Here is a 22209-nt window from a genome sequence, read left to right on the forward strand (position 1 = left end):
TGTTTTGTTAGTTATGGCAACTCAAAACTTGGGTGATCTGTCTGGGAGGATGCTTTCCAGGAGATCTTTTAGGGGTAACTTGCCCCTATTTAGAAAGCTGGAAAACACCACATGGCCAGCCAATCCTGGAGAGGCATGAACCCACGACCAAACTACCAATGTTTGGGGACTAGAACCACTTGGCTACAGGTGGACCCTTGTTTAGTCAGAAAATATAGAGTTCTCTTCTTGTACAAGGTCTTTCAGAATTTGCTATATGTTATTTTCTATTATTATTTCATCAAAACTTGGGGTTTGATTCATTTATTTATTTTTTATTCTAAATTTTCTCCAATTTTTCTGTTTCAATAATCACTTGATCCTTTTTGACGACTTACTGTATGTATATTGTCTTATATTGTCTAGCTGCTGTTTCTTCCTATGCTTGGACATTTAATAATTTTGCAACATAATAGTAAACAAGTAAAAAATTGCAAAATCGGTCTTTATTAAAATTTATATACTGGTTCAGTATCAGTTTTATATTTTTAATATAAAAATTTATTAATTTATCATATTTTATACTTTCAGTTCTCTGTACTTATCAACATCTTGTGGATTCTCAAGTTATAAGGGAGACCAAAAAGTTGGTATTTTGTTTTTGTGTTTATAAATTTTGAATAATAAATATTTATTTCTAAAAGTAAGAAAGAAATTAAGTGAATTATTTATTAATTGGCTTAAATATTTATTCAGACCAGAGAAAACTGTCATTACATTATCTAAAGAAGATAACAGTATTGAAAGAAAATTGAAGGAACTTGAAAGTCGTGTGAATAAACTTGAAGAAACTGCTGCTAAATCATATCCAAAAGTTAAAACAAGAACCTATAAAGACAGGAAAAGGATTTTGGTAAATTAAAAATATTTTCACAATATGTAATGTTAAGAGATTTAATTACTGATTTATGTAGGACACAATATTTACTAGTGTAATATTACAAATGCTGAAAAATCTGAGAAAATATTAATTGTTAGTACTTGATTGCTTGCTGTTCTCTCTTTTGGTTGTATGTTCCAAATGTACAAATTTGTGCTTAATTCCAAAGAACATATTAAATATTACTTTATTATTTGGATTCTTCTGCATTTTGTGTTCTTGTAAGATTTTTTTTTTACATTAATTTCAATAATAATAATTACTATTATTTTTTGATAAGGTGACTGGTGGAGCTGGTTTTGTTGGAAGTCATCTTGTTGATAAACTAATGTTTGATGGACATGAAGTTACAGTTGTAGATAATTTTTTCACTGGAAGCAAGAAAAATATTGAACATTGGATAGGGCATGATAATTTTGATGTCATAAGACATGATATTGTGAATCCTTTGTATATGGAAGGTTGATTTTATATTTAATATAACTAAAAGCAATTTTGCTTTTGTTAAAACTAAACTTTATATTAAATTTCTTTTAGTGGATCAAATATATCATCTTGCATCTCCAGCTTCACCTCCACATTATATGTTAAATCCTGTAAAAACAATAAAAACGAATACACTTGGAACAATAAATATGTTAGGTAAGTATTTGTATATAAAATTGATATTTAAACAGAATAAACTTCTTACTGACAATATTTTTTCTATATATTACAATAATTCTACTAAGAAATTCTTTTAAAAATATAGTAATTCTAAAAACTAACATAACTCTAAGATGTCATTATATATACTTTGCAACTTGTTGAATTAATTTTACATTAACAGATTGCCATCTGATAAACTTTCTTTTCTTAGATGGTACTGTTTTGTAGTGTTCTCCAAATTAAATTTACAAACACACATGACATTAATTATTGATTAAACTATTTAATGTTTAAAAAGAAAACAGGATACACAAGTAAAAGTTCTACAAGGCACAGTATCTTGCTAAATTATTAGACCCATTGACTAAAATTATACTTTTTATACTATTTTCTTCTCCTTTTTTGTAACATTGTTTCAGGAATGAGTTTTTTTTTTTTTTTGTTATTCTTATTCTCTATTATAACACAAACACTTTTGATAAATTTTTTATGTGACAACATGTAAATGTAAGAAAAATCAACTTTCTGCTATAAAAAGAGAAATGATAGAGGTTCTCATTAAGATATGGCACTATAGCCCATTGATGAAAACAAGAATTTAAAACATGTATAAAGAGTATTCCTTGTCATATAGAAACACTGCTGGCTGTTAAGTGATCATGCAAAATACTAATTTTCATTTTGTTATTTAAAAATTTTTATATGTATAAACTTATTTTTTATTTCAAAAGACACAATAAACATAAGTATTTTAAATAATTCCAACAACAATTGCATTATTATTGATTGATAATTTCTTAATTTTTGATGTAATAAATCTTTTGCTTGGGTGTAATAATTTGGCAAGTTACCGTATACAGAAAATACTATATTTGTAGAATACTACATTAGCTATTTTATTTTATTACATTTTGTTATTAAAATGAAATATTTTTTTACTGAATAAAATATATTTTATAATAAGTCTTATTCAGAAAATTTATTTTGATTATTAGTTTCATATTTATTTATGAAAATAAATTCCTTTGTAATTTCTAACTTTACATTTTCCAAATTGTTAATATAAAATAAATAAAATTTGTTCTATTTATTATGATGGAGTGTATCATATTTGGTTAATACCAGTGCCTAGTGCTAAACTGGACCAAAGTCAGGAAAAACTGTCATTTTGTTTATATGCTGTTCATGTATGTATCAATATTTGTGTTCAAGAATTTCCTGACTATGTAACATGTTTAGTATGGTAGGTGTAATGTGCAGTTGTGAAATCCAAATGTTTCTAGACCTTAATGCAGTTTGTGGTGTTTGATACCTGTGAAAAAAAGAACTACAGACACAATAAGTACCTATACATTTTCCATAGATGCTTTATTTTCTGTGCAAGTTCTGAGTATTTACTAATTTTTTTTTTTTTTCAGTGTATATATTTTGTATGTTGTGGGTGTTTGGTTGTCTTTTTTTGGGTGATTTTGTTTAGTTTGTCAATGAATGTGATGAATTGTTCTTTCATATACTAAAATTATGGCATAATCTTAGTATATTTTGTGTATATTGTATTTATTATTACTGTATGAGGTGTATTTATAGTGCAATAGAGTTTGTATGCATGCTTTTGATATATTTCATTTGCTTTTTTGCTATGTCAATATAATTAGTCTGTTTCATATGAAAAGCTTGCAATGCAGTTTGTTGTGTTGTATGGTCTTATCACATTGTGGCATTTTCTAAGAGTCATCTGGAAGTATTGATTTTTTAAAATATGCTTTCTATAGTTTTTTTTGTATTTATAACCTGTTCTCATAAGACAATTATAAACCCTTCTATATTTCCAAAGAGACCTCTGTTGGTCTCTCTGGATCAAACTCCTGTCTATGTGATTATTTATTGAAATCATTAGGATGGTTATCATAATGCTCCTCCTGAATCCAGGAAAGCTTCATGGTGTCTGTATATTATCTTAGATAGAGGCCAGTGTTGTTTAGGTTTCAGATTTACAATATCTGTGAGGCCTTCTCTCCTTTCAAAGAAAAGAAAGGTTGACTTTTTACAAGGAAGAGTCAACCTTTCTACAGAAGACTTGGAATGAGTTTTACATTTCGTTAAATTTTCTGCTTTTTCTTTGCATAGCTTATTTTGTTTTTAATTCTATATTTTTATTTAATTTAATCTGTTTTATTTGTGTAACAAAATGAGTTGTCTTTACACACACAATTTAAAATATAGTTCAAAGTTAATATAAATCAAATATTTATGAAATAATAGTTTGTTATAAATAATATTTCATATACATTATAAATTTATAATTAAGTCTGCCATTAAATAACATAGAGATGTATTTTTAGTATTTAATATACTAGTGTCTTTATTACAGTTGACTACATTACTACAGTAGAGTGTCGTTTATCTGAAAGTTGATCAACCAAAACTTCGGTTAACCGAAAGTGTTCCAGTCGGACTGTGTTCTGCTGAATTGAACATTTTTGATACTAGATTAACTTCCAAAATATAATATAATTTTTTGTTTTTATATTTTTCAATATTTTTATTTTGTTTGTACAAAATAAAGAAATAATTTTTAACACTACAATAGCAATGATTATTATTTTAAAAAATTTATGTTAGGCTTAACATTGACGAAAATTCAACGCGAAGCGACAAAAACGGAGAAAATTTCAACATGGGATGGGTTAATATATTTTTTCGTACATAATCGGTTAACCGAAAAATAAGTTATCCAAACAACCCCAGTCCCCAATTGATTCAGATAAATGACACTCTTCTGTACTTGGAAATTCAACACTAGAAGCAATAATTTTACATTAAATAGTTAGAATTTGTATGTGTTTTTGATTAATGGAGAGACTTATAGTATCTTGACTTAAAAAAAAATCAATGAATTTAACTATTAAAATTTTAACTATTTTACAATAAGGATTGTGAAACTGATGGAACAGGTTTATTTTTATTACAAATGCAAATAGAACTTTCTTATAAGTAATGTTTCAGAATAAAAAATTTAAGTGCTTTCTATGGTTTAAATGAACAAACTTTAAACAAATTCATTTCTAAATGCCATTGTTTATCAGTATCCAAATGTTCAAAAAAAAGCTGGTAAATTAAGAATAGTTTCATTTGGTTTTTTGTGGCTTTGAACTGTTTTAAACAGACAATGAACTATGGTTATGCTGCTATTATTTATTTATTTACTCATATTTTATATAAACATAGTATCAAAGTTAAAATTTATTTTATTAGGTCTTGCAAAGAGAGTAGGAGCAAGAATATTAACTGCATCTACATCAGAAGTTTATGGTGATCCTGAAGTTCATCCACAGTCTGAAGATTATTGGGGTCGAGTTAATCCCATTGGTCCTCGTTCATGTTATGATGAAGGAAAAAGAGTAGCTGAGTCTCTATGTTATGCATATGCAAAACAAGTGAGCATAGTATAAATAGTAGTAGCATATTATAAATATTTTCAATATAAATGAAAATGATCATTTAAGTGATATTTTTTAAATACGTACTAAAATATAAATAGTGAAACAATTATTTGAAATATTTTCTCTAAAATTGAGCAATACATATACTTTTTTTTTCTTTTGCATAAGTTTATATCTTTCCTATCTTAATATATTGTGGGAATATGAATTTTTCAGTATTCTCAAACTATTGTGGCTACATTTTAACTATTTTTATTAATAAATTACAATTCAATTATCATCAAACACATGTTTCCTAATATCTTCTTCACAAATACAATTAATAAATTTTTATACTAAATTAGCCAAGAATAGTTGCAGTTACAAATGATGCTTAATTACTTTTTTAATGACCATAAATATGTTCTTCAGAATATGTAGAAAGCAATTATTTTTCAAAAAGAGCTGAATAATTTGTTTATACACTGGTAATAATTAAGTTGTAAATGATGAGTTGTAGCTCTTTGGTTATTCTTTGTTTTTGTCTTTGTCTAATGCCTTATCATATAATTTCCAAATTTAATATTTGTTGCTTGTAATCTGCCTGATTATTACAGTTGATGGTTTGTTGTGTATTAACTCTATATTTTTGATTTTCTTAACAACTGAATAAATGTGAATCAAGTATCTTTCCTTTTTTTTCTCCTATGCCTGTCTGGCAATATTGGAGATTAAATACAATATAAGAATTCAAATTTAGACTAAATCAGAAAATCAGATAGAGATTGGATTTTTGAGATGCTATATAAAAACTGTCACATTTCATCTTCAGTTCTTGAACAGATGTTTTATTCTGTTGAGTATTATAGATTAAAATAATAAAATAAACATTAAATGTTTCCTGGATTTTATGCATATTCTCAAAATAAGAAGTTAATTTAGAATTTTGAACTCANGAATTTTGATTTTTCTATTATGATGAAGCAAAATTTGTTTTACTTTAAAGTAATATTTAATAATGATTTTCTTAAAGTTAGGAGAAAATAAATCATTATCTTTATTAATTTTTAATTGAAAGTTTTGTGATCTTGAAAAATTTTAATAAATTAAGATTAACATGAATACATTATATTATATTCAAATTGCAGAAAGTTGATCTCGATAGCAAACTTGATTGTTGTTAACTACATAAAATTTAAAATAGCTTGAATGAAAAACATTTTAAATTTCCTATATTATAATAATAGTACAATAATACAATAATATATATTATCAGTGGGACATTCAAGATTTAATCTTTGGGGGGCCAAGTTGAATGGACAAAAAATTTTTAATGTGAATTCAATAAAATTCCTATCATATTTAACCGCTAATTTATATGTAGTATAGAAATAAGACACAACACAATATAAATAAAAAAGTGAATTTAATTATGAAAACAATTTTTGGAAAATTTTCTATTTTATTTTATTTTCCCTTTTTATTTGGAGGTATCAAAGGCTCCTTCGCCTCCTCTGGGTGCACCACTGTATGCTGTGTATTATGATATGTCTTTATAAAGTCTTTATAAACAAACATAGGAATTGTTCTGTAGAAATTGTTTATTCAAATGTATCAGTGTATACCATTCACCATACAAAATATTAAAATCTCAGCATGAAATTAATGTTATAAGTTTTAGTATTTGTTGGATTCTCCTGCTGATATCTTGACTGATCTCACCAAGTTTATTTCACCTTCAAAGTAATAATGATTTTAATCTGTTTATTTAATTGATGTTTATACTTCAGCTTTATGAACACAGATATTCTATGACTATAGTCTTTGAATTTATCAAACTTTTACATGTAAACTATATTTAAGGCTTTATCAGTTTAATTCAAAAGAATTCAATTTTATTCTTTTTATCTAATATTTCAAAACGTTTAAAATATAAACAAAATTATGTACAAAAAGTATTTTAAATTTTGCTAAAACAATATACTTACATAAATGTAAAAATAATGTTTTATTAATAGTGTTTGTAGAAATAAGAAATTTATTTAAAACGTAACCTAAATTCTAATGATTGCAACAATGGAATGTTGTAGGGATTGTGTGAAACTGAGTCAAGAAGAAAAAAAATTGTTGTTGTTTGGAGAAAATGAAATTTTAGCTTTCTGTTTGATGATTCAAATCTTCATTTATATTTAACTATCATGGTAGTAAGACATAGATTATTTATTACTTTTACACTTTCTTATTATAGAAAAACTTTAGAAAATAAAATATCTATTTAATATAATATTATTGTTTTTAAAGCAATTTTAAATAACCAAGCTTTTTGTCTGGAATTTATAAAAATTCTGATTTAATGACAGTCTAGAATTGGCAATGAATTTACTAATAAGTATACAAGATAAGTTTTTAATAATATATGTATTAATTTCTGTATATAGATCAATAGAACTAGTGTTATATTTCAAAATATTTTTTTTTACATGATTCAGATTTTAGTAAACTTTGTGTTTTTTTAATCTCATTTATCTTCAGTATGGTTATTACTTTTTTGAAAATCCATCTAATTTCAATGAGCTTCAAGCACTCTCGTATTTTTCATATTTGATCTTTTATGTCAAATTCTTTATTTATATTATTCCCATTTTTAAAGGCATTGTTTTTATTTTTTTTAATATTGTTTACCCATACAGTTAACATCTGTTTATATTATTGTCCTAAAATTTCTTATTTGTTCTGATGATAAAAAATGTTTGTTCCCAATTTTGTTTGTCTTATAGTTTAAGTACAAAACAATATTTTTTGTTGTAAATAGCAATAAATCATTAAGAGATACTGGCTGCTTGAACACAATATAAATTTTAATTTTTTAGCTCTTTTTTTTTGTTATTTAATTGGACTTATGGCACCATGATTTTTGAAGAACCTTTATTTAGTTTTTTCTTCCTTTTATTTTTTTTATTAGACTCAAAATCTCCAAGGTAAAGATAAACAATACAAATTCTTTTTGTTCAATTAGTTTTTTTTTTTGTTTTGTTAGTTATGGCAACTCAAAACTTGGGTGATCTGTCTGGGAGGATGCTTTCCAGGAGATCTTTTAGGGGTAACTTGCCCCTATTTAGAAAGCTGGAAAACACCACATGGCCAGCCAATCCTGGAGAGGCATGAACCCACGACCAAACTACCAATGTTTGGGGACTAGAACCACTTGGCTACAGGTGGACCCTTGTTTAGTCAGAAAATATAGAGTTCTCTTCTTGTACAAGGTCTTTCAGAATTTGCTATATGTTATTTTCTATTATTATTTCATCAAAACTTGGGGTTTGATTCATTTATTTATTTTTTATTCTAAATTTTCTCCAATTTTTCTGTTTCAATAATCACTTGATCCTTTTTGACGACTTACTGTATGTATATTGTCTTATATTGTCTAGCTGCTGTTTCTTCCTATGCTTGGACATTTAATAATTTTGCAACATAATAGTAAACAAGTAAAAAATTGCAAAATCGGTCTTTATTAAAATTTATATACTGGTTCAGTATCAGTTTTATATTTTTAATATAAAAATTTATTAATTTATCATATTTTATACTTTCAGTTCTCTGTACTTATCAACATCTTGTGGATTCTCAAGTTATAAGGGAGACCAAAAAGTTGGTATTTTGTTTTTGTGTTTATAAATTTTGAATAATAAATATTTATTTCTAAAAGTAAGAAAGAAATTAAGTGAATTATTTATTAATTGGCTTAAATATTTATTCAGACCAGAGAAAACTGTCATTACATTATCTAAAGAAGATAACAGTATTGAAAGAAAATTGAAGGAACTTGAAAGTCGTGTGAATAAACTTGAAGAAACTGCTGCTAAATCATATCCAAAAGTTAAAACAAGAACCTATAAAGACAGGAAAAGGATTTTGGTAAATTAAAAATATTTTCACAATATGTAATGTTAAGAGATTTAATTACTGATTTATGTAGGACACAATATTTACTAGTGTAATATTACAAATGCTGAAAAATCTGAGAAAATATTAATTGTTAGTACTTGATTGCTTGCTGTTCTCTCTTTTGGTTGTATGTTCCAAATGTACAAATTTTTGCTTAATTCCAAAGAACATATTAAATATTACTTTATTATTTGGATTCTTCTGCATTTTGTGTTCTTGTAAGATTTTTTTTTTACATTAATTTCAATAATAATAATTACTATTATTTTTTGATAAGGTGACTGGTGGAGCTGGTTTTGTTGGAAGTCATCTTGTTGATAAACTAATGTTTGATGGACATGAAGTTACAGTTGTAGATAATTTTTTCACTGGAAGCAAGAAAAATATTGAACATTGGATAGGGCATGATAATTTTGATGTCATAAGACATGATATTGTGAATCCTTTGTATATGGAAGGTTGATTTTATATTTAATATAACTAAAAGCAATTTTGCTTTTGTTAAAACTAAACTTTATATTAAATTTCTTTTAGTGGATCAAATATATCATCTTGCATCTCCAGCTTCACCTCCACATTATATGTTAAATCCTGTAAAAACAATAAAAACGAATACACTTGGAACAATAAATATGTTAGGTAAGTATTTGTATATAAAATTGATATTTAAACAGAATAAACTTCTTACTGACAATATTTTTTCTATATATTACAATAATTCTACTAAGAAATTCTTTTAAAAATATAATAATTCTAAAAACTAACATAACTCTAAGATGTCATTATATATACTTTGCAACTTGTTGAATTAATTTTCCATTAACAGATTGCCATCTGATAAACTTTCTTTTCTTAGATGGTACTGTTTTATAGTGTTCTCCAAATTAAATTTACAAACACACATGACATTAATTATTGATTAAACTATTTAATGTTTAAAAAGAAAACAGGATACACAAGTAAAAGTTCTACAAGGCACAGTATCTTGCTAAATTATTAGACCCATTGACTAAAATTATACTTTTTATACTATTTTCTTCTCCTTTTTTGTAACATTGTTTCAGGAATGAGTTTTTTTTTTTTTTTGTTATTCTTATTCTCTATTATAACACAAACACTTTTGATAAATTTTTTATGTGACAACATGTAAATGTAAGAAAAATCAACTTTCTGCTTTAAAAAGAGAAATGATAGAGGTTCTCATTAAGATATGGCACTATAGCCCATTGATGAAAACAAGAATTTAAAACATGTATAAAGAGTATTCCTTGTCATATAGAAACACTGCTGGCTGTTAAGTGATCATGCAAAATACTAATTTTCATTTTGTTATTTAAAAATTTTTATATGTNTTAACAATAAATTATTTTTATTTGTAATAGGAATTTATTATTGATATGAATTTATTATTTATACCACAGAATAGTATAAATAATTATTATATGCCTAGCCTTGCCTTATTATATGCTGTGATTAACCTTGCGCAGCACGTTTACAACATCCCGTGACTCACAAGTCAGTGAACGTCGTACATTGACTCACGGGAAATTTGTTGAAAAAATGGTGGATACATTTAAAATCGAGGTTTACAAGCAAAGGTAAATAAACAAATTAAACTATTTTAAAGTATTTATAGAATGTTTAATAGGTAGAAATCTAGATCCGTATGACGCGATTGGGACTTTAACAGAGCTGTAGAACATATTGATAGGAACAAAAAAGTCAAAGGAACCATGCCTCATGGGAATTTGTAAAGAATGCCCACTAGGGGGCGTCCCAGGTTACTAGTGTTAATAATAAACTACCAGTTTAATATAATTTTTAAGCTTTTAAAAGGACATATTGATTTTAAGAAGAAACTTTTGTGAAAACAAATCAAAAATATTTGAATGTCACAAAATTCTGATATTTTCATATTTTTCTTGGAAATAAATATTTTGTAACAAAAACAAAATATTTCATAATTTTGCTTTTCAAAATATAAAGAAAAATGAACAAGAAGAAATAGCTTTTTTATATTCATCAGATATCAATTTTTTTGTTTAAGATGTAGGCTTTCAATCAATCTACAAATACAAGGTAATTAATTAGAAATTGAAAAGAAAACTGAAGCCAATTATTCCTTGCGCATTTGTTACATTTAGTCATCAAATTTTGATTTTATTTAACAATTTAATACTTTTGAAGAAATAATTGCATTGTATTTAGATTGCAGTAAATAGTTTTGAAATTTTTATCTATTGTAATTACTCAATATGTATTTAAGTATTGTATCAACTTGGTTGTTTGTTTTCAATTCTAAAATGCTGATGTTTATGAAAAGATATAATCAAATGCAAATAAATATTTTAGTCAAATTACTTCAGAAAATCTAGTTCAAATGGAATGGGCATTCAATTCATGAATATGAAAATTAACATGCTAAAATAAAAAGAACCTTTTAATTTAAATTAAAACTATTTTCAAATTAAATATGTATAACACTGATATAAAATGTAACCAATTCTAACATAATAATTTTCCATTTGCAAGAAACATTTTATTTAATTTTAGATATCATTGTACTATAATTATTTAATGTGTAAGAAGAATTACAAATGTTGAAAACTAATTCCTATATGCAGCAGCATTCTAATATTTTCACATTCATTTTGTTAACACTTAATAATCAGAAATTATTATTGGTTAAATAAACAGGAAAAAAATTTGCTTAAAATTCTTTTTAGTGTAGTAGAAGGTAAAAAAGTTATAGTGCTTTCAGACATATCAGAAATGTTCAGAGTACTATAGAATATCATTAACATGGTAAATAAGTGTGTTATGGAACCAGAAAAATAAATAAAAACTCAAAATGTGCAATACTTTCTTTTTAATAAAAGTGATTTATAAAATTATTAATTTTAATAAGTTAAAAAATGAAAAATTTTACATAAAATAAGTTTATTTAAATATTCTGATATAATGTTCTAGAACCATCAGAAAAATTAATACATTACTGATAATGTTTGTGAAAATTAATTTTTGTATCAGTTGTGTAATTTGCATATCTGAAAGAGTTTGTTATATAAGTAATCATGGTAAGCATGCAAAAATAAACTGCATTATTAATGTAAGACTGTTTTATTTTAGTACACTCATCAGTTAATTTGCATTTCTAATAGATGATTTCACTTCCCACTAATATATTTGAGAAATGCATATAAAATTGTGTGTATATAATTTTCACTGTTATGCATTGGTTCAGAAAATCATTATTTCAGTATAATTAGAAGCATTTGACTTTCTGATTAATTTTTCAGAAAGTCAAAACTTTTTAGCCAATTCTATAGTAAGTAAAATGTTTATTGATCTAATTATATACTAGCTTTTAAAATAAATTTTAAATAATCAATGTAAATATTCCCATTATTATTTATTTTTATTATAATGATGCCTCATTAAAATAATAAAATAAACATTAAATGTTTCCTGGATTTTATGCATATTCTCAAAATAAGAAGTTAATTTAGAATTTTGAACTCAAAAATTTATAAAATTCATTAAATTAATATGCATTAAAATTTTTGATATGAGTTATAAAATTCATTAAGTTTGTCTGTGAATGTGATGAATTGTTCTTTCATATACTAAAATTATGGCATAATCTTAGTATATTTTGTGTATATTGTATTTATTATTACTGTATGAGGTGTATTTATAGTGCAATAGAGTTTGTATGCATGCTTTTGATATATTTCATTTGCTTTTTTGCTATGTCAATATAATTAGTCTGTTTCATATGAAAAGCTTGCAATGCAGTTTGTTGTGTTGTATGGTCTTATCACATTGTGGCATTTTCTAAGAGTCATCTGGAAGTATTGATTTTTTAAAATATGCTTTCTATAGTTTTTTTTGTATTTATAACCTGTTCTCATAAGACAATTATAAACCCTTCTATATTTCCAAAGAGACCTCTGTTGGTCTCTCTGGATCAAACTCCTGTCTATGTGATTATTTATTGAAATCATTAGGATGGTTATCATAATGCTCCTCCTGAATCCAGGAAAGCTTCATGGTGTCTGTATATTATCTTAGATAGAGGCCAGTGTTGTTTAGGTTTCAGATTTACAATATCTGTGAGGCCTTCTCTCCTTTCAAAGAAAAGAAAGGTTGACTTTTTACAAGGAAGAGTCAACCTTTCTACAGAAGACTTGGAATNATCGGGTATAGCATAAGTCCATATATCTCTCGATTTGTATCATTCTTTCATTTGATATTTTGTATTACTTTATATTTTCTTATGTTTTATTAAATTTATTGTTATTTAGTTTATAATTAAAATGTCTCTTAATTTGAATCCGAGTCAGATCTCACATGCGTGTTTGTCCGCAGAATTCAATTGACAAACTGGTGTCGGGAACCTGACTAGCATCTGGACTTCACAGTTCAGATCTGCTAGCGATTAACGCTCTCCTATAAAAAGTAAGAGAACCGATCTCACGATCGCGTGCCCGTAAGAGGCGTAACAGTGTTTACGTCCCTGGCTATCTCACAATATCTATTTGATCATGAACATAGACTATCCAAAGGTCTCAGCCTCAAATAAAACTTTGGATCTCAGTGTGTTTTAGATGAATTCCAGGAGGTGAAAAAGTATCATTTTGTACCAGTGAAGACACCATTTTGGACAGTCTATGTTCATGATTTTCATGAACTTCAATATCCTGGATTATTATTTTAACTATTTGATATTTCAAATATCAAAAATTAGCTAAGTTATAATAGAGAAGGTCAATAATTATTTCTTATTTTTGGCTTCCCCAGAAAATTGTGGTGATAGAAATCTAAATCGTAGTTACAAATTAATTTTAGTATTTCTACATGGCTCACAAAAATTAGGGGACATTTCAAAATGAATATGAAGTGATTAAAAAAAAGCATTTGATTTTTTTTTGTTTTTTTATTAAACAAGAACATCAGAAAAGCAAATGACAAGTCAAAGAAAGTTGTTCGATTATGCAAATGAGAAGCAAAACCAACTTTTATTGCATTGGTGAAAATGCACTATACAAAAAGGCTCAAAGTACTGGCATATCTGCAATTTCTCAGCCCTTACAATGCCCTGCAACATGATTTGCCCGAATGCAAAGGCTAGAGAGCCATAGGATGTCTTGAAGCTGGTCAAACACAGATGACAGTGGCAACAATACTGGAACATTCCAAAGCATGTTAACAGACTGGAATTGCTTTCAAGAGACTGGCACAGTACAAAGAAGATGAGGGTAGAGTCACCCATCTGCCACAACAGCAAGAGAAGACTGCTACTTGACCTTTTTGGCAAGAAGGAACAGATGCAGCAATGCAACAGAGCTGCAGGGACAGTTTCTTGGAAATCGGCCCCATCATGTTGGATTGCATACTTGCCGACCAATGGTATGCATTCCGTTATCTGCTGAACATAGAACCCATAGAAGATGGGCCAATTAGCATAGTCATTGGACCACCCATGATGAGTGTCAACTGTCCTCTTCTCTGATGAGTCATGATTCAGTCTGCAGCCTGACAATCATCGTGTCCTCATCTGGCATGAATGAAGAACACAGGAAAATCCATGTTTCATATGAGAAAGGGACTCCTTCAGTGGTGGTGGAATCATGGTGTGGGCTGGCATCAGCATTGGTGATTATACTGACCTCCATGTCATCAGAAACAGATTGCTAACTGCTGTCAGATGTTGAGATGAGGGTAGCCTGCACCCTATATTGGTACCCTATGCTGGAGCAGTTGGAAACAATTTTCTTTTCATGTAAAATAACACAAGGCTCCACTGCGCATCTCATCAACATCATGCTTCAGGAGGCAGGAATCAAATGCATGGACTGGCCTTCACATTCTCCAGACCTGAATCCCATTGAACGTACTTGGAATGCACTGGGAAGATGTCTAGCAAAGTGTCCATGCCTCCCACAACATTTCTTGAGCTGGAAGTTGTCCTGGAGCAAGAGTGGCAGGGGAATCCCACAAAAACTGACTGTCCATGCCCCATTGCTGTCAGTGTGTTCTGAATGACAATAACCTTACTGAATAGTCAACATGTGGCACTCATCAAGTTTGACATGCTTCTGTTCATCCCCACCAATATGTCACTTGCTAGTCAATCATGATAATTGAGTTTGAAAGTTGTTTGATTATGCAAATGAGATTCATCTCATTTGCATAATCAAACAACTTTCTTTGACTTCCTTTCCTGATGTTCTTGCTTAGTGAAAAGAAAATCAAATGTTATTTTTTTAATTGCTTCCTATTCATTTTGAAATGTCCCCTAATTTTTGTGAGCAGTGTATATAATTTCATAAATAAAAATTATCAATTACTAAAAACATTTTACACACTTATTCTCTCTTCATATTTGCTAAACAATAATGAAGCAATCTTGCAAAATTTTTAGAACTAACCAAAATTAAGTACTATATTCATCTGTTTCAACAAAAGTGTAATTTAGAACTGCTTTGCTTTCATTTTATATGAGATGTAACTCTTTTTTCTGCATGAAAAAAATATACCCTCTATAAAATGAACATCTGTCAAGTTGGAAAATTCTGGCCGGTACCATCATACTCTGCTTTAGACACCTTGATCAGATTGACAATAAGTCATAATTAGTTGATGTAATCATCTAATTAAATTGATAAATTGATAATAAATTTAACTTTGAAACTAAACTAAAACTTTTTAGAATATGGTATTAATATATATATAAAATATATTTTGATTATCAAAAAAATAATACTAATTTTGTAGTTTAATGAAATATCTGAAATATTACGCAAATGAAAAAGTAACTAACAATGTAAGATTTAAAAACAACGAGCAATTATTTATTGTGACATGATTACAATGCTGGGCTGCAATTTTTTTATCACATTTTTAATTTAATTAATTTAAAATATATTCTCCAACTCAAATTAGTAGTGACTTTCCCCTATATATCATACTTTTCCTTTAACAACAGAGTTATACTGTCATATCTAACACCTTTTCAGGGGAAAAGTTTTGAATTGAAATAACATGAACTTCTGATGCAAACCAGAAGTCATATGTAGTTAATCGGGACTCCTGCTCCTAAGATTTCCATATCTGGTCTCGTCTTTCATCTATCTAACTCCGTTCTTGAGATTACTTACTTAATTAAGGAAAGACGACAGTGGAAATTTATAGGTCTAAATTTTTTTTTCAAATTGCAGTCCAATAAAGTGTAGAAATTTGTTGAAGTGAATAGATGTATACAAGTATTTAATGATAAAAAAAATTAAAACAATTTGTTTTGTATATATAGTTGAAAAAAATGTATATTGAGATATATCACTAAAAATGATTCATAATATTGATATTTGGCTGACAAAATTGAAAGACTAGTTATAACTTATATTTATTATCCCAAAATTATTTCAATTAAGTTTAAGATTTTTAAAAATTTTTGAATTAAATAAAAAACTGCAATAAATAATTGAGAAAAGAATGTATGCTAAAGAAATATACTGTGTGTAATTCACATAGTGTTGTTTTTTTTTCTGTTAGCTTTTATTATTATTATGATTGATAAATGTATTGAATTAACATTTACTTAGGAAAATGTTGATGTTCGTGTTGCAAGAATTTTTAATACTTACGGTCCAAGAATGCACATTATAGACGGAAGAGTAGTAAGCAATTTCATTCTGCAGGCACTACAAAATCAATCCATAACTGTGTGTATGATTTTAATTATTTTTAAACTTAATATTCTTTTACTCATCATTTGAATATTTGTGATTAGATTTACGGGTCGGGAAAACAGACTCGGTCATTTCAATATGTAAGTGATTTGGTAGACGGTCTCATCTCTCTAATGAATAGTAATTATACTCAGCCTTTGAATTTGGGTAATCCAGAAGAATATACTATTGAAGAATTTGCAATTTTTATTAAAAATATTGTTGGTGAGGAATTTTAAGTCATAATTTTCTTAATCATTTTAGGAGTATACTTATTTTACATGTTTGTATATTTTTATTTTCATAGGTGGTTCAAGTCCTATAAAGTATCAAGATGGAGTAACTGATGATCCTCAGCGACGAAAACCAGATATTAGTCGTGCTAAACATGAATTGCATTGGGTTCCTAAAGTAATGTTTATTTTTATAAAATCTGTTTGGTATTTGATTAAAAAAAAAAAATCAGACTTAGTTACCTGTAACTTTTTTAATGTTACAACCCAGAATTGTGTATAAATTTTGATGATATATCATCAGAATATTACATCCTCAAGTCAGTTTGATATTTGATTTTTCCATTATGTTATTACATACAAGGGTGACTCTGAAAGTTTTGCAATACAGGAATACTAAAATGAGTCCTGAAACAAAGTATTTTTTAATGTTCAAAGTACTCTCCTCTGGCCAAAATGCAGTTATGTAGTTGCTCCTTCCATAGAACAAAAGCATGATGCCACTCATTTTCTGGAATGCTATCAAAATACTCTGTTGCAAACTTAACACAGATGATTTCATCATCTGTGTTAAATTTGCAACCCCTCAAACGTTTGAGATTTAAACATAGCTAGAAGTCATACATTGCCAAATTGGTGAATATAGTGGATGTTCAATGATTCTAATATCATTAGCTTGAAGGAAATAATGCTTCATCACATACTGCTAAGCAGACTGTTTATCATGATGCAAAAGTAGCCCTCAAATTTTCAATGACTGCAGAATTCTAGGAAGACAAACTGTAGTGTACTAATTAGTTGTTATTGTCTTCTGTTCTAGTGTAATTGCTTTCACTAGACCAGCACTATGGAACAAAACAGCAAACATGACTTTTTTTTTATTGCTGTCTGCTTTTTCACAGTTGTTGGAATTGGATCATCTTTATGGTTCCAGCTTTCTTCAAGTGTTCGAATGTCATAAAATGGTATGTATATATACCTGTGAAAATCTTGGAAATAATATGGTGTTCACCTTGATTCAACATCTCCAGAGTTTCCTTAGAGATTTTGACTTGCTCTGACTTTTGCAACCGCAGAGGCTCCAATTCTGTAATCTCTCTTGTATCATTTCATAGGTACTGTACTGTACATCTTTGTCTTCTGCAATCATAAATTGGACAGTAATTACATTTTCAAGAATCACTGCTGTTCATGGTTGCTTGCCCTTCACTGTGGTTCATTGTGGAAAAAAGTACAAGGACACTGAAATTTTTTGTACGAGCTAAACACAATAGTAAAGGATGGAGCATCATCTCCAAAAGCCAATTTCAATCATTCACAACAGTCTTTGTTATTCAGTCCAACACAAAAATCATAGTAAATCATTGTACGACATGCTTCTGTCCGAAGTTCCATTATTAGAAAAGGATCTCTCTCATTTTGATGAAATTGGATTGTTATTTTTAAGAATAAATTTCATATGATACATTAAGGAAGATTGTTTATGCATAATCTAAGATGAATTAAAATTTTTTCTTGTATTGCAAAACTTTCAGAGTAACCCCTGATCACTAGAACAGTCACAGTGGTCAATATGACCACTGATAAAAAAAAATTTGGTGTAGGAGTTTGAGAAACCATGAATAAAATTTTATGTAGATTCTTGATAAATGGCTATTAGCATGCAGTTTGAAAATTTCATTTTTACTTTTCCAGCTGTTATATATAACAGGGAAAGTATGTCATTGGCCAAAAAATGATCCCCAGGATTTTTACATTTTGGACTCAGGACCTTGAAATGCAAAAAAATTCAGGAGTAATTTCTGTGGAGGGACATGATTTATTAAGCTTCAAAGATGAACAAACTCCTGTGCTTTTTGTTGAAAATTTCTGAAAGTTTGCAGGAAGATTTGTTTATTAGTGAGATTAATCACCAAAAATAGTATTAAAGGTTGAGGGGGTGGAGAGATAAAGGGTCTAGTGCAGGCATGGCCAACATACTGACCATCTAATGAATTTATGTGGCCAGCGATTAATCTTTCAATATTAGCTACTGAAGTCCGAATAGCTAGATGAAAAATTCTGACACCTAAAAAAAAAGGTCAACTCACTGTGCATTTAGAGTTAACCCGCAATTACAAATCTCTTAAGTACAGTGTAGAATATTGATAACGCATGATGATGTGAAAAATGTATCTGTAATCTCTGTACAATTTAGTCTGTATAGGGTGACACCACAAGGAGATCTCGCACCACCTCAAAATCTTCCTAGGGCAGCCTACAGTTTTTCCTGGGGGCAAAAACTGTTGGCCACCCTGATCTAGTCTAGTGTGTATCTCCAGTAGGATCAGACTTAATACTGAGTAAAATTGTCATTAGCATTTACGATTCTTTATAAAACCCATCCCTGCTCTCAAAATTAAGGACAGTTTATTAAAAATATAAAAAGCTAACATATGGTGCCACCAAATGTTGCCAAGAAAGTTAGAAATAATAAGCAACACATTGCTGGACACTGTTCAGTACTCATATGCTTTATCACTAGTGTCAGTAAACATGGCAACAGTTGGGATGTATGTCACATTTGTGCAAATCTTCACTCTAGTCTGCCAATGGCTCATTGTAAAAGCTTACAAGCCGTAATTGCTTGGAGGTTAAGATGTACATTTTTTGTTCTCTCTTCACATAGAAATAAAATGAAAAATATTATTGTAAAATTTTGAGCATTTTATTGTGATTTTAAATGTGTGTATCTCCAGTAGAATCAGACTTAATACTGAGTAAAGCTTTTGCTTTGGATATTTTAATATGTTATGAAAACATTATACACCCAATTTGTGGCACTGTTAGGATAATATTTATCACAAGATATGGTAGACCCTTACTGTCCACTTCAGTATGTTAATTTTTCTGTCTTCTGATTTCATGAAATTGATGTGCCACAGGCCAAGTTCAACAATGAAAGTTTTGACAAGAAATAAATTGTCACCCAATTATCTTTATAAACACAGAATTCTAGTGACATTTTTAAGATTCACTTAAATTTTGTGCTGGAAGCTATAATATTTTGAATTGAATATTTAAAACATTCTTTCTGATTTAGAAATAAATTTGATAGTTACATCTAAAATGCAATTTGTATTAAAATTTTAATTTAATTATCTTTACTACTACCACCACCACTTGCTAAGCATCCTTGCTTACTTAATAGCGAGGTTGAGGCTGAAGTTTTACACACAAAAACGTGTATGTCAGACATTCTGCGCTGCTTTCCCATAAGCCTAGAAGTTTGACAATGGTGTATGGATAGTCAATGGAATCATGCTCGACATTCCAAACACCATTGTCAAACTTCTAGCCTTATGGGAAAGCAGCGCTGAATGTCTGACATACACGTTTTTGCGTGTAAAACTTCGGCCTCAACCTCGCTATTAACAGTGTAGCGATAACTTTGAAATGGGTTCTAATATTTTAGTTAGTTTTTTATAGTATACTGAATTGTTTTAATTAAATCTAAGATTTTGCTACTGATTACAAACAAAATAATTTGTAATACATTAGTATTACAAATTTAATTTATAAATCATCTGATGATGATAAATGAAAAAATTGAGTTTGATTCATGCATAATTATTCTTGCAGGTTTCACTTCAAGAAGGATTAAAGACAACAATAGAATATTTTCGTAATGAACTGATGAATAACAAGAAGATTTTTAATAAAAATCAAATGACTACGACAGATGATTTGTGAAGTTTATTTTCAATTAGAAAGGACAATGTCTGAACTGTTTTGGCAACAAGTAATTGCCTGTATTATAACAAAACTGTGAATCGTGTTGTTTTTAATATTTTTTATTTTGTATTCACGTAATGATGCTGTACAAAATGTAATTACATGTCTGAGAATTGTCTTCCAAATGTTTGAAAAAATTTTGCTAAAATTTGAAGATACTTTATAAAATGTGATGCAAAGTGTTGATTCTGAATAAATTGTTTTGTTCAAATATATTAATTTTTATTTTATATTATATTTTAATTGTATTTTGTTAGTTTGTATTAAATCAATATATTACTTTCAATAAAAGAAAATTATATTTTGATTGATTTTTGTTTGTTCATTTATTGGATGATGCTCTTCCTTCTAATATTTTGTCAAACTGAAACCAACATATGACCTGTATTTGAGTTTAACTTATTTAGACATGTTATAGTTCAAAGGAGACACTTCCTCCTTTGTTGTATTATTTATTGAATAAAAGAATTGTTTAAATATTAATCATTTGGTATAGATAAATTAATTTTTAATATATTGAAGTATCTGAAATGCCAACAGATTTCTTCCAATTACTTCAGTCTAATCTACTTGTGATCAAAGCAAGAGGAAACAAAAAAATAGTAGTACTGCTCTCAATTTTACTTGTGCTTACATATATTAAACCAATTGTTAAAATATTTCGTGATGATGCAAAATATTCGTTTAAATTGTATTTCACTAGCATCTCAGGTTAAAACAATTATCGCATTGAGATTTGACATCTCATGTCTGACATCACATTAATAATCTTGTGTGGTATTCATGTCTTGATTACATACATTACTGTGTAGACATAATTGCTGTATATACACTATTTTCCAGCTTTTAACATTGTTATAACAACTGACACCTTCTGTACTTATTCCAGCAGGTATGAAGATGAAAGTTATCAAAAACATTCATCTTTTTCAAGAAACATACCAGCTGGAATAAGTATAGGTGTCAGTGTTAAAGTGAAATATCTTAATGGACACAAAAATGTGTAACTTCATTACAATTGACCTTTACCAAATAAACACACTGCATTTCTAGTATCTATGGTTAATTGTCTTGATCTCAATGAACACACAAGGAAGTAAGCTCAATGAGAAGCTTATTTAGAGTTTCTGCAATTAGTCACTTCAATTCTAAGAACTTAATACTGTATTCCCTGTTGAGTTCTTAATAAAAACTGTAATCAAATCAAATCAATTTTATGACACTAAAATTTCTATGTTGGTTAGCTTTTTATTGTAGGAGATTGATTAGTGTCTATTTGGCACTCAGATGAAAGCTTATGCACCTTAGGATCATAATTAGCAGAAAAGTTTTTCAATGCATTAACATATCATATTGGCAGGGTTGTTTGAAAATAATCTGTGGTTCAGTTCCATAATTATCATATCTGTCATCTTGCACGCTTTCTACATTCTTGTGTTGCTTATCACTGAAATTTCTATGCTTATGAATAATTGGCAATTAGCAATAGAAACAGCTGCATTTATCAGTTGAACAAGTCATAAGCAAGATGA

At 28.1% G+C, this 22209-nt stretch overlaps 1 protein-coding gene across 1 annotated transcript; it reads left to right on the plus strand.

The window, feature by feature from the left end:
- Window positions 1-566: 566 nt before the first annotated feature.
- On the plus strand, window positions 567-21160 carry LOC111634631 (UDP-glucuronic acid decarboxylase 1-like; the record flags this gene model as incomplete). Its single annotated transcript, XM_023379459.1, has 9 exons — window positions 567-625; window positions 736-892; window positions 1200-1380; window positions 1457-1561; window positions 4823-5004; window positions 16545-16664; window positions 16733-16895; window positions 16978-17081; window positions 20525-21160. Coding segments are annotated over 9 exons (1182 nt in total), but the record flags the coding sequence as incomplete, so codon positions are not given.
- Window positions 21161-22209: the final 1049 nt, after the last annotated feature.

This window comes from Centruroides sculpturatus, unplaced genomic scaffold, assembly GCF_000671375.1.
Source record: "Centruroides sculpturatus isolate CEXI.00-Female unplaced genomic scaffold, Cexi_2.0 scaffold791, whole genome shotgun sequence".
NCBI classification, from domain to species: Eukaryota; Metazoa; Arthropoda; class Arachnida; order Scorpiones; family Buthidae; genus Centruroides; species Centruroides sculpturatus.